This window comes from Heloderma suspectum, chromosome W (assembly GCF_057233095.1).
Source record: "Heloderma suspectum isolate Gila_16-S chromosome W, 16-S_ref, whole genome shotgun sequence".
Lineage (NCBI taxonomy): Eukaryota > Metazoa > Chordata > Lepidosauria > Squamata > Helodermatidae > Heloderma > Heloderma suspectum.
The window spans coordinates 59,039,023-59,059,242 of NC_139475.1; the positions used below are offsets into that span (position 1 = coordinate 59,039,023).

The 20,220-nt window shown below is 47.2% G+C and overlaps 1 protein-coding gene across 3 annotated transcripts in view; it reads left to right on the forward strand.

The window, feature by feature from the left end:
* Positions 1 to 18,088, forward strand: part of LOC146334061 (dipeptidyl peptidase 9-like) — a 71,528-nt gene extending 53,440 nt beyond the window's left edge. For all 3 annotated transcript variants that reach the window (XM_084825362.1, XM_084825363.1, XM_084825361.1), the window contains exons 14-21: positions 889 to 1,041; positions 2,539 to 2,674; positions 4,793 to 4,938; positions 7,445 to 7,591; positions 8,547 to 8,699; positions 12,788 to 12,930; positions 15,180 to 15,291; positions 16,559 to 18,088. In XM_084825362.1, the coding sequence (XP_084681488.1) occupies positions 889 to 1,041; positions 2,539 to 2,674; positions 4,793 to 4,938; positions 7,445 to 7,591; positions 8,547 to 8,699; positions 12,788 to 12,930; positions 15,180 to 15,291; positions 16,559 to 16,651 (1,083 nt within the window). In that variant the 3' untranslated portion in view covers positions 16,652 to 18,088. The remainder of the gene's footprint in view (positions 1 to 888; positions 1,042 to 2,538; positions 2,675 to 4,792; positions 4,939 to 7,444; positions 7,592 to 8,546; positions 8,700 to 12,787; positions 12,931 to 15,179; positions 15,292 to 16,558) is intronic.
* The last annotated feature ends 2,132 nt before the right edge of the window (positions 18,089 to 20,220 follow it).

Genomic DNA, 20,220 nt, shown 5'->3' on the forward strand with positions numbered 1-20,220 from the left:
TGGGATGGCATTCCATAGCCAGGGTGCCACGTGCAACTGTTGCCGTGCTAATCTTTGCAGGCCCAAACAGTGTATGTTACATTTATAACCAGCCTTGTAAATAATGCCAGTCCCCTGTACCTGCTTAGCCAGCCTTATCAGAAGGCAACTGCAGTGCATAATGGTGCTCTTCACCTCACCAACAAACAATTAGGTGAGCAGGTTCCTGTGCAGGTTCATTTTAGAGGGTGCAAAAGGCACGGACCTCCTGCACCCCCTGGTGTTGAACTCTGCCTTTCCAATGATGGCCCTGATAGCAAGAGTGCTCTGCAAAAATTTGAGTGGAGAGGATGCAGGTAATCAGAGTTATGACTTAGGAAGAGTAACAGAGAAATAATTTGGAAGGCAGAACAAATGAGTTGGTGATACATCCTACTGGTCAATCAGAAAACTCCCAAGTGAACTGATGGAGGAGAAAGCTGGAGAGATCCACCCATGTTCACTGCCTGCATGAAATCCCTTGTTGCCTGTGGCGACCAGGCGAGCCGTTAAATACAAGGGTATATATCTTTTCTAGGGATAGTTGTCTGATAACACTAATTGCACCTTTGGAACTGCCTGATTTAATTAGCATTATATCCATTGGTTATGTCCTGAACTAACTTTACAACACAATATGTTTTCAGAAATGGAAACTTTCCACAGGATGGTATAGCAGTGGGAAATTTTCCACAGCACTTGGTACACCACCCAAACTCCTGAGGGATAGAGGGATGGGATAAAAATGTAATTGATATAGGGGGAGCCTATAGGTGTAATGGGGGCATGTGCCCCATCATTTCCAAATCTTAAAGCAATTTTCCTTTGTGTGTGTGCTCTCTCTCTCCCCCCCCCCTGCCCCCACTGCAGATTTGGGTGAATGAAGAAACCAAGCTTGTGTACTTCCAGGGCACAAAGGACACTCCTCTGGAACATCACCTCTATGTGGTCAGCTACGAGTCTCCTGGGGAAGTGGTGCGGCTCACCACTCTGGGCTTTTCCCACAGCTGTTCAATGAGCCAGGTCTGTACCTCCAGGTTAAAAGTCAAGAATCCTGCAGTCAGGATATCCAAGCTGTATGGATTTCCTTTGAAAAACAAAATTCTATTATGGGACTATTAGAAAAAATAAGGCAGAGCATTTTTCTGCATACCTGTGTGTGTCCATGTTTCTGCTCATGACACTCACCATGGCAAGTCCTCTGCTGCTGTCTGGCGAGCATGGTAGGAAATGCCTAGACTTCCTCTCTGGCTGAGAGGGGGAGATTGTCCTCATAGCAGCAGTGTGCTGGAAAGTACAGTCCAACTAAGGGAAAGATCCTCGCCCTCTTCTACAGCTGGGGAGGGGAACAAGGGATAGTCAGCACCAAGTGGAGGGGCAGAATAGAAACCTTCCTTACACCTCGGCAAACCATTTGTCTGTCTAGCTCAGCATTGTTTATTCTGACTGCCAGAGTCTCTCCAGGCTCTCAGGGAAAGGAGGGTCTTTCCCATCCCCTCCTATCTGACCATTAATTGGGGGTACCAAGGATTGAACCTGGGACCTTCTGCGTGCAAAGCAGGGGCTTTGCCGCTGAGCTATGATCCCTTCCTAGAATCTTGGCTATCTAATCCAAAAATGGAAGACACCTTCATGATGATTATAGCACTCCAACTGTATTTGGTATGTATTTATATGGTGCCATTTATGTACATGGCACTTCACCAAGTAGGACATAAGCCAGGCATGGGGAGCCTCCAGCCCACAGGCAGGATACAGCCCATGGAGTTTCTTCATCCAGCCCGCCAGCTGCTGATCGGACATAAGAGCTTATCCCTGATCAGCAGTAGGCAGGGCTTAGGGAGGAAGCTGCTGAGTGGTTCAGTCCTGCTTACTTCTGAGGCTTGTCATGCTTAGTTCTGAGTAGACGTGCAGAGGCTTGGTATTTGGGGTACTATTTGAAAGTGCTGCTGGGTGATTGAGTCCTGCCTGCTTCTGCTGATCTTGCAGAGCCTTGCCCCATTTGCTTGTGGGTAGAGATGCTGCTTATACTTGCTTCTGAGTAGATTGTAGAGGCGGGTCCTACTTACTTCTGAGTAGGCTTAAAATGGGTAAGAATCGTTTGGCACCACCCACTTTGCGTTTGGACATGCCCACAGATGGGATGTGGCCCCCAAGACCTTTTCTGGATTGGAATTTAGCCCTTGAGCTGAAAATAGGTTCCCCACCCCTGATGTAATCAAAAAGGAAGGTTCTCATCTTGAGGAGCTTGCAGTCTACATTTTGTATAGAGGAGAAGACAAACAGGGAAGGAGGGAGGATAAGCCAACAGGAAAATAAATAGATGCAAGTATAATTGCATTTACTTAAGCTTAGTTTCTGTAGGGGGCAAAGGCAACATCCCAATAGCAAAATTAGTGCAGCAAGGGGATGATTTGACAGTATGCAGTGGGGAGGAAGAAATGTTAAGATCGGTTGGGTTCTCATGGGTTCAGGCTGTGTCCACCCCAACCCTTGTCAATCCTCTTTGCCTTCCCACAGAACTTCGACATGTTCATCAGCCATTACAGCAGTGTTAGAACCCCTCCCTGCGTCCACGTTTACAAGCTCAGCGGCCCCGATGAAGACCCCCTCCACAAGCAGCCCAAATTTTGGGCCAGCGTGATGGAAGCGGCCAGTGAGTAGATCTCTGTCTCTCTTTGCTTCCTGGCTCTTTAACTTTCCCTGAGGCCACGTTGAAAGCCAGTTGCCCAAGCCCAATTTTAAGTGTTGTGAATCCCTCTCAAGGGGTCCCTTAAGTTATGGCTCTCAGAGAGTTTCAAACTGGCTTAAAACCCACGATATAAGCAGGGATGCTTGAGGGCATCTTTGCGGATTCCAGAACTGAGTTATCTGCCAGCTTCCACACTTTCCAGATGATCAGATGCACTTCTCGCCTCAAAAGGCATATCGAAATAATTTTTATTGTGAGAGAACGTGCTTAGAAAAACGTATTCAAATGCGATGTCTGTGTGGATTTAAACAATAATGTACACAGTCCTGGGCCCAGTGCTCTTCAACATTTTTATTAATGACTTGGAAGAGGAGGTGCAGGGAATGCTGATCAAATTTGCAGATGACACAACATTGGGCGGGATAGCTAATACTTTGGAAGACAGAAACAAAATTCAAAGTGATCTGGATAGACTGGAGTGCTGGGCAGAAAACAACAGAATGGAATTTTATGGGGATCAATGCCAAGTTCTGCACCTAGGAAAAAGAAACCAAATGCACAGTTACAAGATGGGGGATACGTGGCTCAACAACACTACAAGCGAGAAGGATCTTGGAATTGTTGTCGATCACAAGCTGAATATGAGCCAACAATGTGATGTGGCTGCAAAAAAGGCAAATGCTCTTTTGGGCTGCATTCATAGAAGCATCGCTTCCAAATCCCGGGAATTACTAGTTCCCCTCTACTCAGCACTGGTTAGGCCTCATCTGGAGTACTGTGTCGAGTTCTGGGCACCACACTTTAAGAAGGATGCAGACAAGCTGGAGAGGGTTCAGAGGAGGGCAACAAAGATGATCAGAGGACTGGAAACAAAGCCCTATGAGGAGAGACTGAAAGAACTGGGCATGCTCAGCCTTGAGAAGAGAAGACTGAGGGGAGATAGGATAGCGCTCTTCAAGGACTTGAAAGGTCGTCCCAGAGAGGAAGGGCAGGATCTCTTCTTGGTCATCCCAGAGTGCAGGACACGGAATCATGGGCTCAAGTTACAGGAAGCCAGATTCCATCTGAACATCAGGGAAAACGTCCTGACTGTTAGAGCAATACGACAATGGTACCGATTCCCCAGGGAGGCGGTGGGCTCTCCCACATTGGAGGCATTCAACACGAGGCTGGACAGCCATCTGTCAGGGGTGCTCTGACTTGGAGTCCTGCAACGAGCAGGGCGTTGGGCTCGATGGCCTTGTAGGCCCCTTCCAACCCTACTATTCTATGATTCTATAATGGGGAAATGGAACAGAAGGGACTTACAGGTGTATGCATGTGATGATGACACAAACCAGAAATTAGAGATGGATGGATGAATCTGTCTGTTTTGCTTTCTTCATTCATTTTTTTTAGATCTTAAGTTCTTTCCATCCCAAATATGAAGAAATGTGCAAGTTTTGAAAAATTCGTATCCAAAACAAATAGAAAGAATTCTCATCCATCCCTACCAGAAGTATGCTGATCTGTCAGTCTTTTGACCTAAATTGGCTTGACCAATTCTTGCATACATTACACACCTTCCTTCTTGGCCTTGTTTCTTCCCCTCTCCCCTCCTGCCCCAAGTTAATATTTAGGCCTGGTTTGCACATAATGCTAACTCATAGTTTATTTAATCTATGGTTTGTTGCCCTACCCGGGGTTTGTCTGGCAGATGATCGAACAAACCATAGTTTGTTTTCTCAATCCCTGGTTGTTTGTTTTCCTCCTCCTTTGGCCGCACTCTCCCTGTATCCCAAATGCCTGTGCGGTGATATAGTACTGCCATGTAGAGCAGCTGGCTTTTTCTTTTTTTTACCCCTCTTGCTTGCCAGCTCTGTATCCTGGCAAAACAACCCATGGTTTGCACTGTTGCAGAACTATGGTTTGTCACTTCTGCAAAGGAGACATGGGCCTGCTTTTTCTTTTTTCTTTTGGTAGGCCATTTATGCAAGCAAATGGGCATGGCAATGCCCCATGACAATGGGCATTTTCATTGGTGGTTGATGTATTTCACAATGATCCCCAGAGTGGCTTTTTCCCCTTTTGACTTTTTTCCAGGCTGCCCTGCTGATTACATCCCCCCAGAGATCTTTCACTTCTGCACCCAGTCAGATGTTGAGCTGTATGGGATGGTTTACAAACCTCATGACCTCCAACCAGGGAAGAAGCATCCCACTGTACTCTTCATCTACGGAGGGCCTCAGGTAGGGGAGCTGTTGCGCTGGAGTCGAGAAACTTGCCCTGGCTGACTTAACCCAGCATTGTATTTAACAATTTGCCTGGTTGCCATAGGCGAGCAGGAATTCTATGTGTGTGAGTGAGCAGGCTGGTGGAGGGGCAGATCTCTGTCCTTCCTCTACCACTCCACTTGGTTTCCATGCTGGCTACAAAGAAAAGACAGCCCCTTCTGCCATGACCAGCATGGAAGTCGAGCAGTCTGGCAAAGGAGGAATGGATTGGTTCCAATTTGCTTGTTAAAAGGCTTTGTTTTAATTAGCTTTTTAAGAGGCATCCAGCCTGCCTGCAGACACTTCTCTTGACACCTACCAGCTCCCTGTCTCCTGATTTTTACTTTATTTTTAAAGATTTTTTTTTTTTAACTGGGGGGCTGGCATGCTGTGAAGCAAAGTGCTGCCTTCCAGAACCATCTTTATTTGAGTTCAAAGGATTGGTTTTGGAACTCAGACCTGTCTCTGCCTTGTACTTAGATTCTTGGGCAAGTTATTTTTCTTTTATCCTCACCTGTTTGCATTCTGGGAAATAGCAATTTTGTGACTGGCCATGCCTACCATGACAACCATTTTATGAGTGGGCAAGCTTCCCCCACATGGCAGCCATTTTGTGAGAGCTCCCATGACATTCTCTCAGGAATCCAGATGTGCTCATTGACCCAAAAAGATTTGGGACCCCTGCTCTAGTAACTCTTCCAGGTTGTTTACAAGACTGGATTACCCCATCTCTTTTTGCTGTGTGATTAAATAACTTTTGCTTTTGCAAGTTGGCTGGGTTTACGATGCATCCTGTTTTGACATACGTGGTGGAACTGAAGCGTAAAGTGGGGGGGGGCAGATGGAGTTGGTGGTTTGCTGAGGGCCATTTGCACACTACAGAGGTTTACTGCTTAGTGCTCATGCCTCACAGGGAGATGTTGCCGATCCTGGCTCCCTGGCAAATGTACTTGTATGATTGATTGATTGATTGATTGATTGATTGAAAGTATTTTTTTTATCCCACTCCTCAGCCCAAAAAGGCTCTTAGAGCGGCTTACAACCAAACAGTAAACAAGAGACAGTCCTTGCCCACAGGCTTACAATCTAAAAAACAAAACAAAACATGACACACAAGGAAAAAGGGATAGGCAGGGAAGAAAGGAACTAGTCTTCAGCTGGGCTGATGTCATGGCCCTGCTTCACCCTCTCATCCTTGCAGGTGGGGAGACAGTCCAACTGGATCAGGCTGTGATGCTATGCATGTGTGTGGCATTCACACTCTATGCTTTAGGGCTTCTCTTAAGGACTTCTCTTTTTCCAGCTTAAAGCTGCCCAAAGTGGCTTACCACCAGTATTTATAAATAATAACAGCTGCTGGTTGTTACTTCTTTAAAACACCTAAAATGCATTAAGGGCTGCACAAGGTTTTTAAAACAACATTGTCCTTGCCTGCAAGTTTACAGCCTAAAAGACATCTGCTCCTGCAGCTTTCCCCAGCATGGTGACCTCCAGATGTTTTGGACAACTCTCTTAATCCTTGACTGTTGGCCATGCTGGCTGGGGCTGGTGGAAGTTGTAGTCCCAAACATCTTGAGGGCCCCAGGTTGGGGAAGGCTGCTGACCAAGGCTTGGCCCCTCAGTCTGCTCTTGAGCAAGGAGCAGCTCCAGCTAAATTGCTCAGTTCTGGCAGCCTGATGATCTGGGGGTGGGTTGACAGGGAACACGTTAGAAGTCTATAAAACAATGCATGGCTTGGAGAAAGTGGATGGGGAGAAGTCTTTCTCCCTCATAATACTAGAACCCAGTGGCGTCATCCTATGAAGCTGATTGGTGGGAGGTTCAGGACAGATCAAAGGAAGTCCTTTTTCACACAGCGCAGAGTGAAACTATGGAATTTGCTACCACAAGATGTAATGATGACCACCAATCTGGATGGCTTCAAAAGGGGGTTGGACAGAGTCCTGGAGGAGAAGGCTATCAATGGCTACTAGTCCTGATGGCCACATGCTACCTCCAGCATCAGGGCATTATGCCTATGTACACCATTTGCTGGGGAACATGGGTGGGAGGATGCTGTTGCACTCATGTCCTGCTTGTGGGCTTCCCACAGGCACTATGGAAACAGAATGCTGGACTATAAATAGGTCAGCCTTTCCCAACTGTGGATCCCCAGGCAAAGTTGGAGTATAGCTCCCATCGCCCTTGACCATTGGCCAGGCTGGCAGGGGATGGTGGAACTTGTAGTCCAACAATATCTGGGGACCCGAGGTTGGGAAAGGGGCTGAGAGATCTGATCCAGCAGGGCACCTCTTATATTCTTAAAACGTGTTGCGAGTGATGGTGGAAGGAGGAGTGGATCTTCTCTCCTGGGTGAGATGGAAAGGGGGTGGTCGCATGCCACTCACTGGGAGATGCTGGTGGTGGAGTGGCTAGGGGTGGAGGAGAACGTCCGTATATGGCTGTGATTATTTTCCTTTCCCCGCTCTCCCCGCCTCATTAGGTCCAGTTAGTGAATAACTCCTTTAAAGGCATCAAGTATCTGCGGCTCAACACGCTGGCTTCCCTCGGCTATGCTGTGGTGGTGATTGATGGTCGGGGGTCATGCCAGAGAGGCCTTAAGTTTGAGGGGGCTCTTAAGAACCAAATGGTAAGTTCTGGTTGTGGCACATGCTTCTGTTTACATATCCAGAATGTGGTAATAACCACTCCCTTTGTGCAATAACTGCCCCCCTCATTCGTAACAACCCCTCCCCCCCCGCAACAAATCCATATAATTGCTGCACCACCCATGTGGAATCTGGATCTGTTGACAATAGACTATTGGGAATTCCATGTAGGCGAGTGAGCAGGCTGGTGGAGGACAGATGGATCTTTTTGTGCCTTCTACATCAGTCTGTCTGGTTTCCGTGGAAGCCCCTTCCCCCCTGACCAGCTTGGAAATTGAGGAGGCTGGTCGAGGAGGGAGAGCTCTGTCTCAGTCTGCTTGATAAAGCCCCCTCGCCCTTTTTTTTAACGAGCCTGCTAAAAGGCTAGTTGTCTGCATTGCCATGCTGGCTGTGGATGACGGGTGTGGGTAGGTGCTTGGTAAAAATGTCAAGAGCCCAAGTGAGTAGTCAGATGGGAAAGAAAAATGGGAAAGTGCGGGAGGTTGGAAGGAGCTTGGCCAGGGCACTGCACTGCCGAACTATTTGGCGCGTGGAGGTTGCCCTCTAAGAGGTTGCCCCCATAGTTGTTTTCTTTCCGTTAAAGCATTTTTGTACTTCTGCAAACCTAAGGGTTCCCTCAAGCAGACCGCTTCCTCTTTTTGTTCCGGGGGGCGGATTTTGGCTCCATTTCTGTGGGCATTCACCACCTGAGTTCACCATTAGAGGGAATTGATGATGGGGTGAGCAGGCTTGGATTTTGTTTGAATTGTGTTTGTATATTTTGTATATACAAAATATGTTTGCATATGCAGTATTTTATGTTTGTATATCTTGTGTCCATGGGGAGGAAACTCCCTCTCACAAATACACAGCACCATGATCCCTAGGGGAAAACTGGACTAGGTGTAGAGAAAGTAACTCAAATGAGCCTTTTTTTTTTTTGCTGTCTCCTTTCAGGGCCAGGTAGAGATTGAGGACCAGGTGGAAGGTTTACATTATGTAGCAGAGAAATACGGGTTCATCGACCTCAGCCGTGTCGCCATCCATGGCTGGTCTTACGGAGGCTTCCTCTCCCTCATGGGGCTTATCTGTAAGCCTCATGTCTTCAAGGTACATTTAGGGTTTGCTTCAGTCCATACAGCACCATGAAAATGTCAAGGCGTTTTCGGTGCCTGCCTCCATTACACCTCTGTGCAGTTGCAAAGCTCTTGTGCCCATTTTGCAAGCTGGTATCTTGAGATTGCTGAAAAATAATTTGCCATTGGCTGAATGATGAGTGAGGGAGACTCAAATCCAGGTCATCTGGAACCACAAGGTCTGAACATTTAACACCAATTCTGGCCTGCTTGCACTGGCTGCCTGTATGTTTCTGAGCCCAATTCACGGTGCTGGTTTTGTCCCATAAAGTCTTACATGGCTCAGGACCACAATACCAGATGGAACACCTCTCCTAGTATGAACCTACCGGCACACTATGAACAACATCTGGGGACCTCCTCTGAGTGCCTCCTCCAAGGGAGTCTCAGAGGATGGCAAAAAGGGAGAGGGTCTACTCAGTGGTGGCACCCCAATTGTGGAACTCTTCCCAGTGAGGCCTGCCTGGCACCAGCATCAGCATCTTTTCAGTGCAAGGTTAAGACTTTCATCTACTCCCAGGCATTTCATGGCATATGATGGAGCTTTTTTTTAGTTTTTTATTGGGCCTTGGTTGTTCTATTGTTAATTGCTTTTAACATGTTTCAAGGATTGAATGTGAAAGGTTTTAATTTCTGTTTTATCATGTTGTGAACCTCCCAGAGAACTTTGGCTATTGGGCAGCATAGAAATGTAATACTTGAAATGAAAATCTGCTCCTAACGCTACTGGGGAATCAGCCAAGTAGGTCTTGCTCAAAGCTTGACATTTTTGGCGACCCATTTAGAAAATGTCACTCAGTTTAAAAAAAATAAAGAAATCCATGCCCGTGTTTGAACTGGACCCTTTCTGCTGCTCCAAGAACATTTGCTTCAAGTAAACTCTCTCTACATGTTGTTGTGGTCCCTGGACCCTTCCACAACCAAGGCTTTGAGGACAGGGAAGGCTCACAGTGCTCACAGAGTTGTGTGGAGTTTGTATAAGAGGGACTATTGCTTCTTTATATATCTGGTGTTGAGCATGGTGGGGTTGAGGCTTTTTGCTTTTAGGTAGACCCCAACCTGTTGTTGGACTGCATCTTCCATTATTTCCAGCAAGCAGTGGCCCCCACTTAGGGCTTGTTGCCCCAGGACCCCTCCCCTCCCGAAATCTGGAGCCAACACCATGCAATTCCATACAGAAAACAGTGGGTGCAGAATTCATCTTCATGTGAACATTGGTATTTATTTAAAAGGGGGAACAAAGTTTCTAGTCCTTATGGATGCAGAGGTTTGCTTGAACCAGATGTGGAGCTGGATACGCTTATTCATTCATTCATTCATTCATTCATTCCATTTCTATACCACCCAATAGCTGAAGCTCTCTGGGCGGTTCACAAAAATTAAAACCACAAAATACAGCTTAAAATACAATATAAAATAGAAAAGCTTAAAATTACAGTATAAAAGTACAACTAGAGTAAAACCTAGCAGCAGTCCAGAGATTTAAAATGCAATAGCAGATTTAAAACAACAGAGCTAAAAGACTAAAATGCTAACAAATTTCCCATGGAAAACGTTGTTTGGACTTCAACGCTGCATGCAGCTTTTAAAAAATGTGTGTCTTGCGTTGGGCACGCAGAATATATTATGCAAATGATATGCAAATATTATTAGCATAACTCAGCGGTCTCCAAACATTTTTGATTGTGCACCCCATCAGCGAAAACATTTTGAGCACACACACTCAATATATGTATATTTATTTATAAATTATATACATGTATTGCTGCACTAACACATTGTGTACATTATAAAACATACACAAGAAATAAAAATTAAAAAGGATGAGATAAGATGAAATAAGCAATATTTTAAAAATATTTTTAAATTTCATTCATTAACGGTACAAAACCCCTTTTTGCTCCCACTTAAAAAATTATTATTATTAATATTTTTTAGTGAGAGCAGTGTGATTGAATATGCGTCATTACTTTTGAAAATCTTGGTTTACCACTTTGTGATACAGCGATTCGAAGGTCTGGTTCCAAGTTCAGTGTTTTTCGAGACTTGGTTTTAATGGCTGTCATAGCTGAAAAAGACACCTCACAAAGATATGTAGATCCAAATGGATGAAGTGCATCGTTGGCTGTGCTTGCTAAATCACGATACTCATTTTTCAATCCCATTTTCAATCCCAGCAAAGGTTTTTGTTGAAATTCAGCTAGTAAATTTCCATCTTCCCTGATGTCAATCAGTTGTTCTTGCAAACTGATCGGAAGGTGTTGCATTTTTACATTTTTAACGAACGGGTACAAAACCCACTGAAACTCTTTGTTTAGAAGATTTTTAAACAAGTTAGAAAATTCAGTTTCCAAGTTTTTTTACCTCGTAATGTGGCTGACGAAGAGCTTGTACTAGGAGTAGGAGAAGTGTCAGCTCTGCCATTTTCTTGTTGCTCACTTGTGCTCACATTATTAGTATTATATTCAATCTGCAGTTTCTTTGCAGGAAACTTTTTAAGCCACTTGTCCATTTTGTGAGGGTAGTTTAGTTAAAACTAGATAATGTAATCTGTGAATCCATTTAACTGGGCACACGTTGAGCGAGGGCACCACTGTCAACTTGCAAGGAGAGGAAAGGCCTCCTTGGAAGGAGGAGAAAGGCATGCTTGTGTGGGCTCCTGCCTGCGTCGGAGCCCTGGGCACCAGGCCCACACCCTGCACAGAGTCCCCGCTGCTTGGCCGGGGCTGTTAACCCTTCCCGCTCTCCTTCGGCAGGATGGAAGCTGAGAGGAAAGTGCCCGCTTCCTTCTCGGTTTCATTCTGTGACAGGAGAGTGGGAAGGGTTCATCTCCTTCCTCCTCTCCTTTAGCAGGAAGGCAGCTGCTCGGTGCTGCGGCCGAGAGCAGGCAACTGCGCCTTCCTCTGCTGTGCCTGGCAGAGACTGGCGCAGTTACTCTCGGTGGCCGTGGCAGAGGCAGGATAGGAGCGGAGAGAGAAATGCCACGGAGCTTCCCCTTTGGCTCCCCTCCCATCCTGCTGCTGCCGATGTCATTGCACACAATGGCAGCTCGTAGGAGCAGCGGGAGGCTGCTAAGTGATCAGGCAGCTGCTGGCCAGCTCCAGCTGCTGGGACACAAATGGCATCCGCATAGCGGATGCCATTTGCGTCCCTGTTCTTCAAGTAATAGGCTACATAAATCTTTACGTAGCCTATTACTGCAAAGTAATAAATGTAATGCACTTGAATCATCCCCAGACCATCCCCCCCGGTCCGTGGAAAAATTGTCTTCCACAAAGCCGGTCCCTGGTGCCAAAAAGGTTGGGGACCGCTGCTCTAAACCAAAGATGCTGGCAATGGAAGCCCACCCCCATGTAAATCACATAGCAGAGACAACGAATTCAAGACCATCGGGAGGGACCTAGTCACCCTCTTACTGGGTTTGGGAAAAACAAAGAGAAACGTTGTCCACACAGCTGGATGCTCCAGCTTCCCATCCATCTGCTGGAGCTTGGCAGCTTCTCCCACTGGTGATCAGTGTAATCACTCAGTCTCCATTAAATCTGCCGACGTGAGAGATTTGGATTCTGGGACCACGGGCTATGCTTCCTGGAAGATGGGCGGTTGGCAAGGGATGGGTTGCACCTCACAAGGGCTGGGAAGGATGTGTTTGGCCACAGCGTGAAGAACTGCATCAGGAGGGCTTTAAACTGAATCCTACGGGGAAGGGAGATGTAATGTTGGGGGTAACAATGGACATAAGCGCATGCACTGCAGCGGAGAGAACAGCTCTGATAGCACCCAATAATAGTCTCCAGACACATGTAGGAAGAAAGCCAGACCATGAAGCACAGGGTCTTCTATGTCTATGTACTAATGCCCAGAGTACGGGAAACAAACAGAACGAACTCGAACTCTTATTGAACTCATCTTGTGCTCCCCCCACTTTGGAGACCACTGGCATAACTTATACCAGTTACAGAATTCAGCTGTTCTTAGTGCACTGAAAACAAACAAACATGGAGCATACCTTGAGCTGAGCATAACTGTGGCCTTCTTCTGTGCTTGTCTTCAATTCCTCAGGTTGCTATTGCTGGGGCCCCCGTCACGGTCTGGATGGCATATGATACTGGATACACAGAACGGTACATGGATGTCCCAGAAAACAACCAGCTCGGCTATGAAGCAGGCTCAGTGGCGCTCCATGTAGAGAAACTCCCCAACGAGTAAGTATCTTTTGAATCCGGGGGAAGGCTGACGTAGAGGTATAGGAACGTTCATGTCTTACTTTTCTGTACTGTCCAGTAGCCAATGCTCTCAGCATATAAAACCTTTAACATTCAAGAATTGAAAATTGTTTAAAAACAAGTGGAAAACAATTAACAATAAAGCTACCAGGACCTGATAAAAACACTGAAATGCCCCATCATATGCTGTCAAATGCCTGGAAGTAGAGGGCAGTCTTTGCCAGGTGCTGTAAAGAGGACAATGTGGGTGGCAGACGTACCTCAATGGGGAGAGCATTCTGCAGTTGCAGGGCCACTGCTGAGAAGGCCCTCTCCCTTGTTGGTATAGGTAGCAGCCATATGTGGAATCAAAGCCTTGGTCCATCTAGCCTGGAATTGTTTACACTGACTACTAGCAGGGACTCTCCAGGGGTTTCAGACAAGGGTCTTTCCCAGCCCTGCCTGAAGATGCTGGGAATTGAACCTTCTGCATACCAACAGCTATGGCCCTTCCCCAAAGGTTTTAGTCCTCATCATTCTGAATAAAGGGACGATTGAGGGAGCTGCCTTAAATTGAGTCCAGCCACTGGCTCAGCTAGCTCAGTATTGCTTACTCTGACTGTTAGACCACCCTGTGCTTTGCTTGCAGAGAAGGTCCTAGGTTCAGCCCCTAAGCATTTCACCTTACAAAGATAGCCAGGCTGGGAAAGCCAGTGCTTGAGCCATTGATGTAGATGACCTTTCTCGGCGATGCTACTTCAGATACTTTCAGAAACGGTCGTGCCATTCTGACCACTAAGCCATGCCAATTCAGAACTAGATGGAACACTATTTACACTATGTATGAGGGGATGCTTTGGATCATCATTTTGAGACCACTTGTTTTTTTCTCCTTTTACAACAAGTTGCGGCAGGGGCGGGGCATCGGTTTTAGGTGAGGAGGGGGCAAATTGCCCCCCACCAGGCCCTCCGCCAGCCAGGTGACATCAGTTTTCCCTTTCTGTTCTTCTCAGCGTGGAGAAAGGGACTTGGGGTGGCGCTGAGAATGTCTCCGGTGTCCCCATTGGGTTGGCATGTACTAAGTGAACAGACTAGACCAGTCCTTGGAAGAGCAGCTGCTCCTCCTCACAACAGCCCTGCTGTTGTTTCCGATCAGAATAATGGTGGTGATTCCTCCAGGGGGCGGGGCTTGGAAGCTCCGCCCTCTGGAGGAATCCAAGGATGATCCACGGGCCAGTTGGGGAACCTCCGCCAGCCAGAGGTTCCCCTCCCTTGTGTTATGGAATACCCCACTTAATTGATAGCTTTGATCATTACCAGCATCAGATTAATGAGATTATTTAAAATTTGCCAAGTTATTACTTAAGAGAAGCTTAGGGTTTACCATTGTAAAAGCAGCAACCCTCACTTTAGTTTTTCATCATCCAGTTTTTCAAATCTTTAGGTCATCAACTTTTTTGTCCCTGGGTGGGACGTGATAGTGCTTTATAAAGTTCTTCAATTTTGAATGGGTGTGATGAGCATGTCTATACAGTAGCTTTTTTTAACTACACTTATAAGCGGTGCAAAGAAGGCTGTGCACCAGAGAAATTAACTGAAAACAGAGTTTGTTCATAAACCACTGGAACAGCCAGGGACCCGTCTTCATTGTGTGTCGGCTTTCCTGGTTACAGATCCACAATGACAGTGGGGTGCCTCTCTCTATCTCCTCCCCAAATGCCCGGTAGCTTCCAGGCAGTGGTCTGGAGAAAGGGTTTGGGGAGCGGAGGAGGTGAGGCCTGTAGAAAGGAGCCCAAGCCTCTGCAGGTCAGTTAGGGAATGTCCATGGGACGTTCCCCGTCCCTGCCCTACATGAACTAAGAGTGCACCCTCGAATGCACTCAGAACTTCTCTGTGGCTGCACATCACAGGGGGAGAGCAAGAGTGATGGACGTCTGCCTTTCAGGGGGACCTTGTCTGGAGTGACCTATCCTTTCAGTAAGTACTGAAATCCTTTCAGTACCCTTGATAACTTTCAGAAACTCTGTTTGGAAAAATACCATGCTGAAGGAGCTTGATCATTCCTTCAGGATGCTGAAACGAGCCCCCTTTGTTTCCTGTTGTCTGTGCCGGGCTGTGACTTTTAATGGGTGCTCTTCAATCCCGCTTACTTTCATCTTGTCTCCCTAAGTCGCTGGTCGCTTATGTCTGACCAGACCAGGCCTCCCTGGAGGCTCTCACAGTCACGCCCTTTCCTGTCTCCCTCCCAGGCCTAACCGCTTGCTGATCCTCCATGGGTTTCTGGATGAAAATGTGCACTTTTTCCACACCAATTTCCTGATCTCCCAGCTAATCAGGGCTGGGAAACCTTATCAGCTACAGGTAGGTGAAGGCAGTGGGAGTGAGGTTGGCACAGCCCTTCCCTTTTGCATCTTTCTCGTGTGCTGGGTGGTGATGACAAGGAAGGGCAGTGGAGGCTAATAACATTTTTCTTACTAACTGAGATATCCATGGGGCTGTACATACTCTGGGAGAAAAATTAAGAGAGTTGGTGTGGTCTTAGCACATTGGACTAGACCAGATTCTTATCCCAGTTTAGTCCTGAAGCTCATAGGGAAACCTTGAGGCAGCCACTGTCTCTGAGCCTAACTCCACCTCACAAGGTTGATGTGTGGATAAGTTGGAGGGGGGAACCATGTATGCCCTCCCTCGACTTCTGGGAGGAAGGGTGGGATGAACAAGTAGTATATGAATGCTTTTTCATATTCTGTATTGAGAATGCTTGATTCTGTAACATAGACAGACTCGCATACCGAGTCTGATTTATTTGGTTCCTACTGTTCTTGTCTTTTTCAGTTTTGATAATCATAGGGTGGGAGAAGGGTGTGTGTGTGGAAATACTGAAACCCCCTTCCCCAACTTTTCTCATTGACCTCTTCCTCATTCACCTCTGACTTGTGAGACTTTGGACGCTGTTAAATTATGTCTTTACAGCCATAAGCTATAATAGCTGCTTCTCTCCCTTATTTGCCACTTTAGAAGTACTTTGAACAGGGGGATATAAATATTTCAATTAAAATAAATGATTAGGAGCTAGAAACGTGCTTTTAAAAAGATTATTTCAGAAATGGCATTCTGAGCCTTTTACTGTATCTGCTGCTGAGTCGTGGCTGTACGGCAGGAGTGTGCAAGACTTTTGGCCCCAAGGGCCCCATCTAGGATGTGGTGGGGGACCAGGGGCCACACATGCACCTAGCTGGACATTTGACATTAAAAAGGCTGGGCGTTTTAATGTTTAAATGTTTTTAAATTGCTCTTACCTCCCATCACTGATCAGAGATAAGAATGGGGTTTCCTTGCTTACCATTGAAGAAAGCCTCCTTTCTCTGGTCTTTCTGTGGCCCTTCTTTCTCTGGTCTTTCCCCACAGCCTGGCTGGGCTTCCACGAAAAGTGGGTGGGGTCTGCCCAACTCACAGCCACTGGCTGCCTGTGAGCTGTGGGTTGTGCACATCTGCTGTAGAGCAATTGGGGAAACTTGCTTTGGTCATGGCTATTTTGAGATCCGGAAGGGGAGGTTTGCATTGTGGAGGGCATCAACCTTCTGATCTGTCTCCTCCTCTTTCCCTCCTTCCCCCTTGTTGCATGCAGATCTACCCCAACGAGCGACACAGTATTCGATGCCCCGAGTCCGGGGAGCACTACGAAATCACGCTGCTGCATTTTCTTCAAGAATACCTCTGAGGGGGCAGACCTCCGCCTGCCCGCAAACCATTGTGGATGCTGATGGCTCACACCTCTGCTCCTGCTGCCTCTTCCTTATTTTTTTCCCCCCTCTGCAGCCTGCAAACCCAGAGCACAAGTTGCCCTGTCTGTCTCTGTCTCTCATGTCGTCCCAAATTGACAAGGAGAGCAGAGGCAGCCCCCTCTTTCTGGATGGCACAGCTCTGACCCTGGTTTCCCCAGTCTCTCACCCTGGTTTCCCTAGTCTCTCTTAGGCTTTCTCTTATCTCCCTTGCCCCCATGTTTTGGTGCTACTTTCTTTGTGCTGGGAATAAAAGATGGGCACCTCCCATCCCTCTCCACCCCTCTCTCTCTCTCCTGGCTGCAGTTCTCTGTGCATCTCTCTTGTGCGCACGTGTGCTCTCCCCGCCCTTGTGAGAGATCTTTTTCCTGAGTTTGGAGCTAGATCAGCCCCTAGTGGCCAAAAAAATGAGTGGGGTGGAGTGAACAAGTAGTGTGAGATGTCTGGCATGTACCTGCTGCTGTTGCTTCCTCACTGTGATGTTCTAAGAAGCCAGGAACTGGAGGACTGCCGAGTGGGCCCATTTTGAAGCAAGGGCTGCTGATGTTTGGGTCCCCCCACCACTTTTTTGTCCTTGGGCATTGTCATTTTGGAAGGGGCTAGCAGCCCAATGCTGGCCTCTGGGCAAACTGCAGTAGCATCTGAACGGTGGCTGTGTGTGGTTTTGTGTGTATTTTTTTGCATTGCAAGGTTATTTACGCAAACATTGATCCCTACCCATTCCCCCCTCTTCTCCGTACTGTGTCCTTCCCCTGTCCCACAACCCTCGTTCCTTGCTGCCTCTGCGCCCTGACGTTTCAGGAACGACCTTGAAACATCAGCGTTCGTCGCTTCAGTTCTCTGCAGGTCAGCGACTGTATTTCTTTGCCTGTCCTATCCCCACCGATGTGTGCTTGTCTGTTCTCCTCTCTCCTGCCCTTCCCACTCCTTTAGACAAACCTTCCCCAACCTTCAGCACCCTCTGGAGGTGTTGGACCACAAATCCCATCATCCCCAAGCTGGAGGTGATGGGTGTTGTTAGTCCAGCCCTTCTGGAGAGTGCCAGGTTGGGGTGAACTTTGCTTTAGATTTTACCTGGTCAGCATGAACTGCGGTCTTGGGGGGCGGAGGTGGAAGTCGCTATGATTTCAACTTCAGGGGAAAAATTCCCTGCCTGCTTCTTCACGTTCCTCCCCCCCCCCCCCCGTTTCCTCCTCTGAGATGGGGTGAAATTTAAAGCAAGAAGAAACTTCGACTTGCGTAAAAACAACACGAACCACAAAGGACTTGCCCAAGTATCTTTAAGTGCGTATTATGAAAAGAAAATATTTTTATGGATTCTTATTCTTTTATAATTATGAATGGTAAGATGTAGCGACTGATTAAAATATTGGAAACCGGCGCACTGCTCCTCTCCACACCAACTGTGGTGCTCTGTGTGTGTGCATGCGTGTGTGCGCTCACCTTCCTCAACCTGGTCCCCTGTTGATGTGACAACTCGTGGCAACTGCCAGCCAACATTTGTAGTCAAAAGGGCACCAGCTTGGGGAAAGCTGAGCTACAGGCTTTTAAAAAGGCTACTGTGCCTTTAATTAGAAGCTTCCTTCTTGTGGCTTCTGCCTCTTAGTTCTTTGCTTCCTGTTTAGCAGAGCATGGTATTAGCAACAAATGGTGCCTGAAGTAGTTAGTTCCTGTTCCCTGGGGGGAGGTGTTAAATCAAATTAATTACCTTCTTGTAAACCACCTTCTGCCAAGGCTGAGTTCAATGCAACACAGCAGAATAAAATAATGAAAACACTGAACCGCAATATTATAAAAGCAGAAGCAAACAAAGCACAACACTGCAACTGCACCATGCAACCTGATTGAAATGCAGCAGTTAAAATAGTTCTAGCCCTCAAACTGGTTAAGGTAGCCACAAAAGACCTGTCTTTTATGCTGTCTTGATAACCTTTCTGAGAGTAGCCAAAAAATATTTTAAATTAAAAAACCAAGGTGGCTATGTTGCATTTACTGCCTCCATTGTGACAGACTCCACCCACCCCCTTGCAGTTCCCCCCAACTATCAAACTGTGTAGGATATATCTGATTCCCATAGGAGGTCTTACAGGAATTTTTGGCTCTTTTCCCTGATGGGCCTTTAGGACTGATATGTTTCCCCTACCTCCACTACTGGAGGATGCTTGGTTTGGCTGGTGAAGTTAGGGCAACCAACTGTTTAAAAGTCTTAACACAACCAGCAGGGAGAAGATGTTGGGGGACATCCCAAACCACTTGAGTGTTGCAAGAAGGCTTACACCTGCCTTCCCTCCCCTGGTGCCTTCCAAATATTTTGGACTTCGATTCCCATCAGCCCCAGCCAGCATGGCTAATGGTCAGGGTTGCTGGGAGTTGTAGTCCAAAATTCTGGAGGTTGGGGAAAGCTGGGTTACACATAGCAACCTGTCAGAGCTTGCCAGCTGAAGGGGCATGACACGGAGACTGCTCTTTGGACTCATTTGACCATAAGCCTGAACGGGGCGGTAATGGCTGGTAGGGCTTCATCCCCCTACCATTCAGGGGTGCAGCTAGTAAAAAGCAAAGGTGTGGCAGCAACCTATCCCACGGTTTGAGCTAGGGGAAGAGGTTGCCCAACCAAGGTAAGTGGCAGGAGGGTGCTGCCTCTTGAGGTGCTTCCACTTTAGTTCCTGTCCCTCAGGAATGCTATCCTCTGCTTTTCATGAATCAGCCACATAATGTCACCAGCCTGTTGCGATTCCAGGGTCTTCTGAATTTCCTGAATTTGTGGCGTTTTTCCCCTGTAAGCTTAAAACAGGAGTGCAGAGCCTCTTTCACTCCGAGGGCCAAATGCCATTTCGGAGAAGCTCGGGGGGGGGGGGGGCTGCATTCCAGTAGTGGGCAAGGCAAAAGCAAAAGGGGACAGGGCCAAAATACCAGTATATTGTAGTGGAAAGCTCTTGCAGCCAGTAACTAAGTCTTGAGAGGCATTTCAACCTTTCAGAATGGGCTGGGAGGGAAATGCACAAAATACGGGAAAACACCCAACCATTGGTGGTTGGGGGGCGGGGTGGCCTTCTGGGGAAACCAGGCAGGCAGGATGTGGCCCCCGGCTCAGTTTCTGCATCTTGGTGTAAAGGCTGTTGCAAAGACGGACTATCTGGGGTGAACAGGCATAGCACAATTAGCACCCTCATCGGAAAGAATAGTTGTCAACTCAGTTGGGGACAGCCCGGCATTTCCTTGTTGTGGTATGGTTATTAATAATATTACATTTATATCCTGCCTTCTCCCTCCAAGGAGCCCAAGACAGCTTACATAATCCTCTCCATTTTATCCTCACAACAACCGTGTGAGGCCGGTTAGGCTGAGAGTCAGGGACTGGCCCAAAGTCATCCAGTGAGCTTCATGGCTGAGTGGGGACTTCAACCTGGATTGAACTGGAGTCCCAGTCCAACACTAAAGACTACACCACACATCAAATCAAACTAATCTTTAGCAGAAGTATTTCAACCTTTTAGAATGGGGAAAA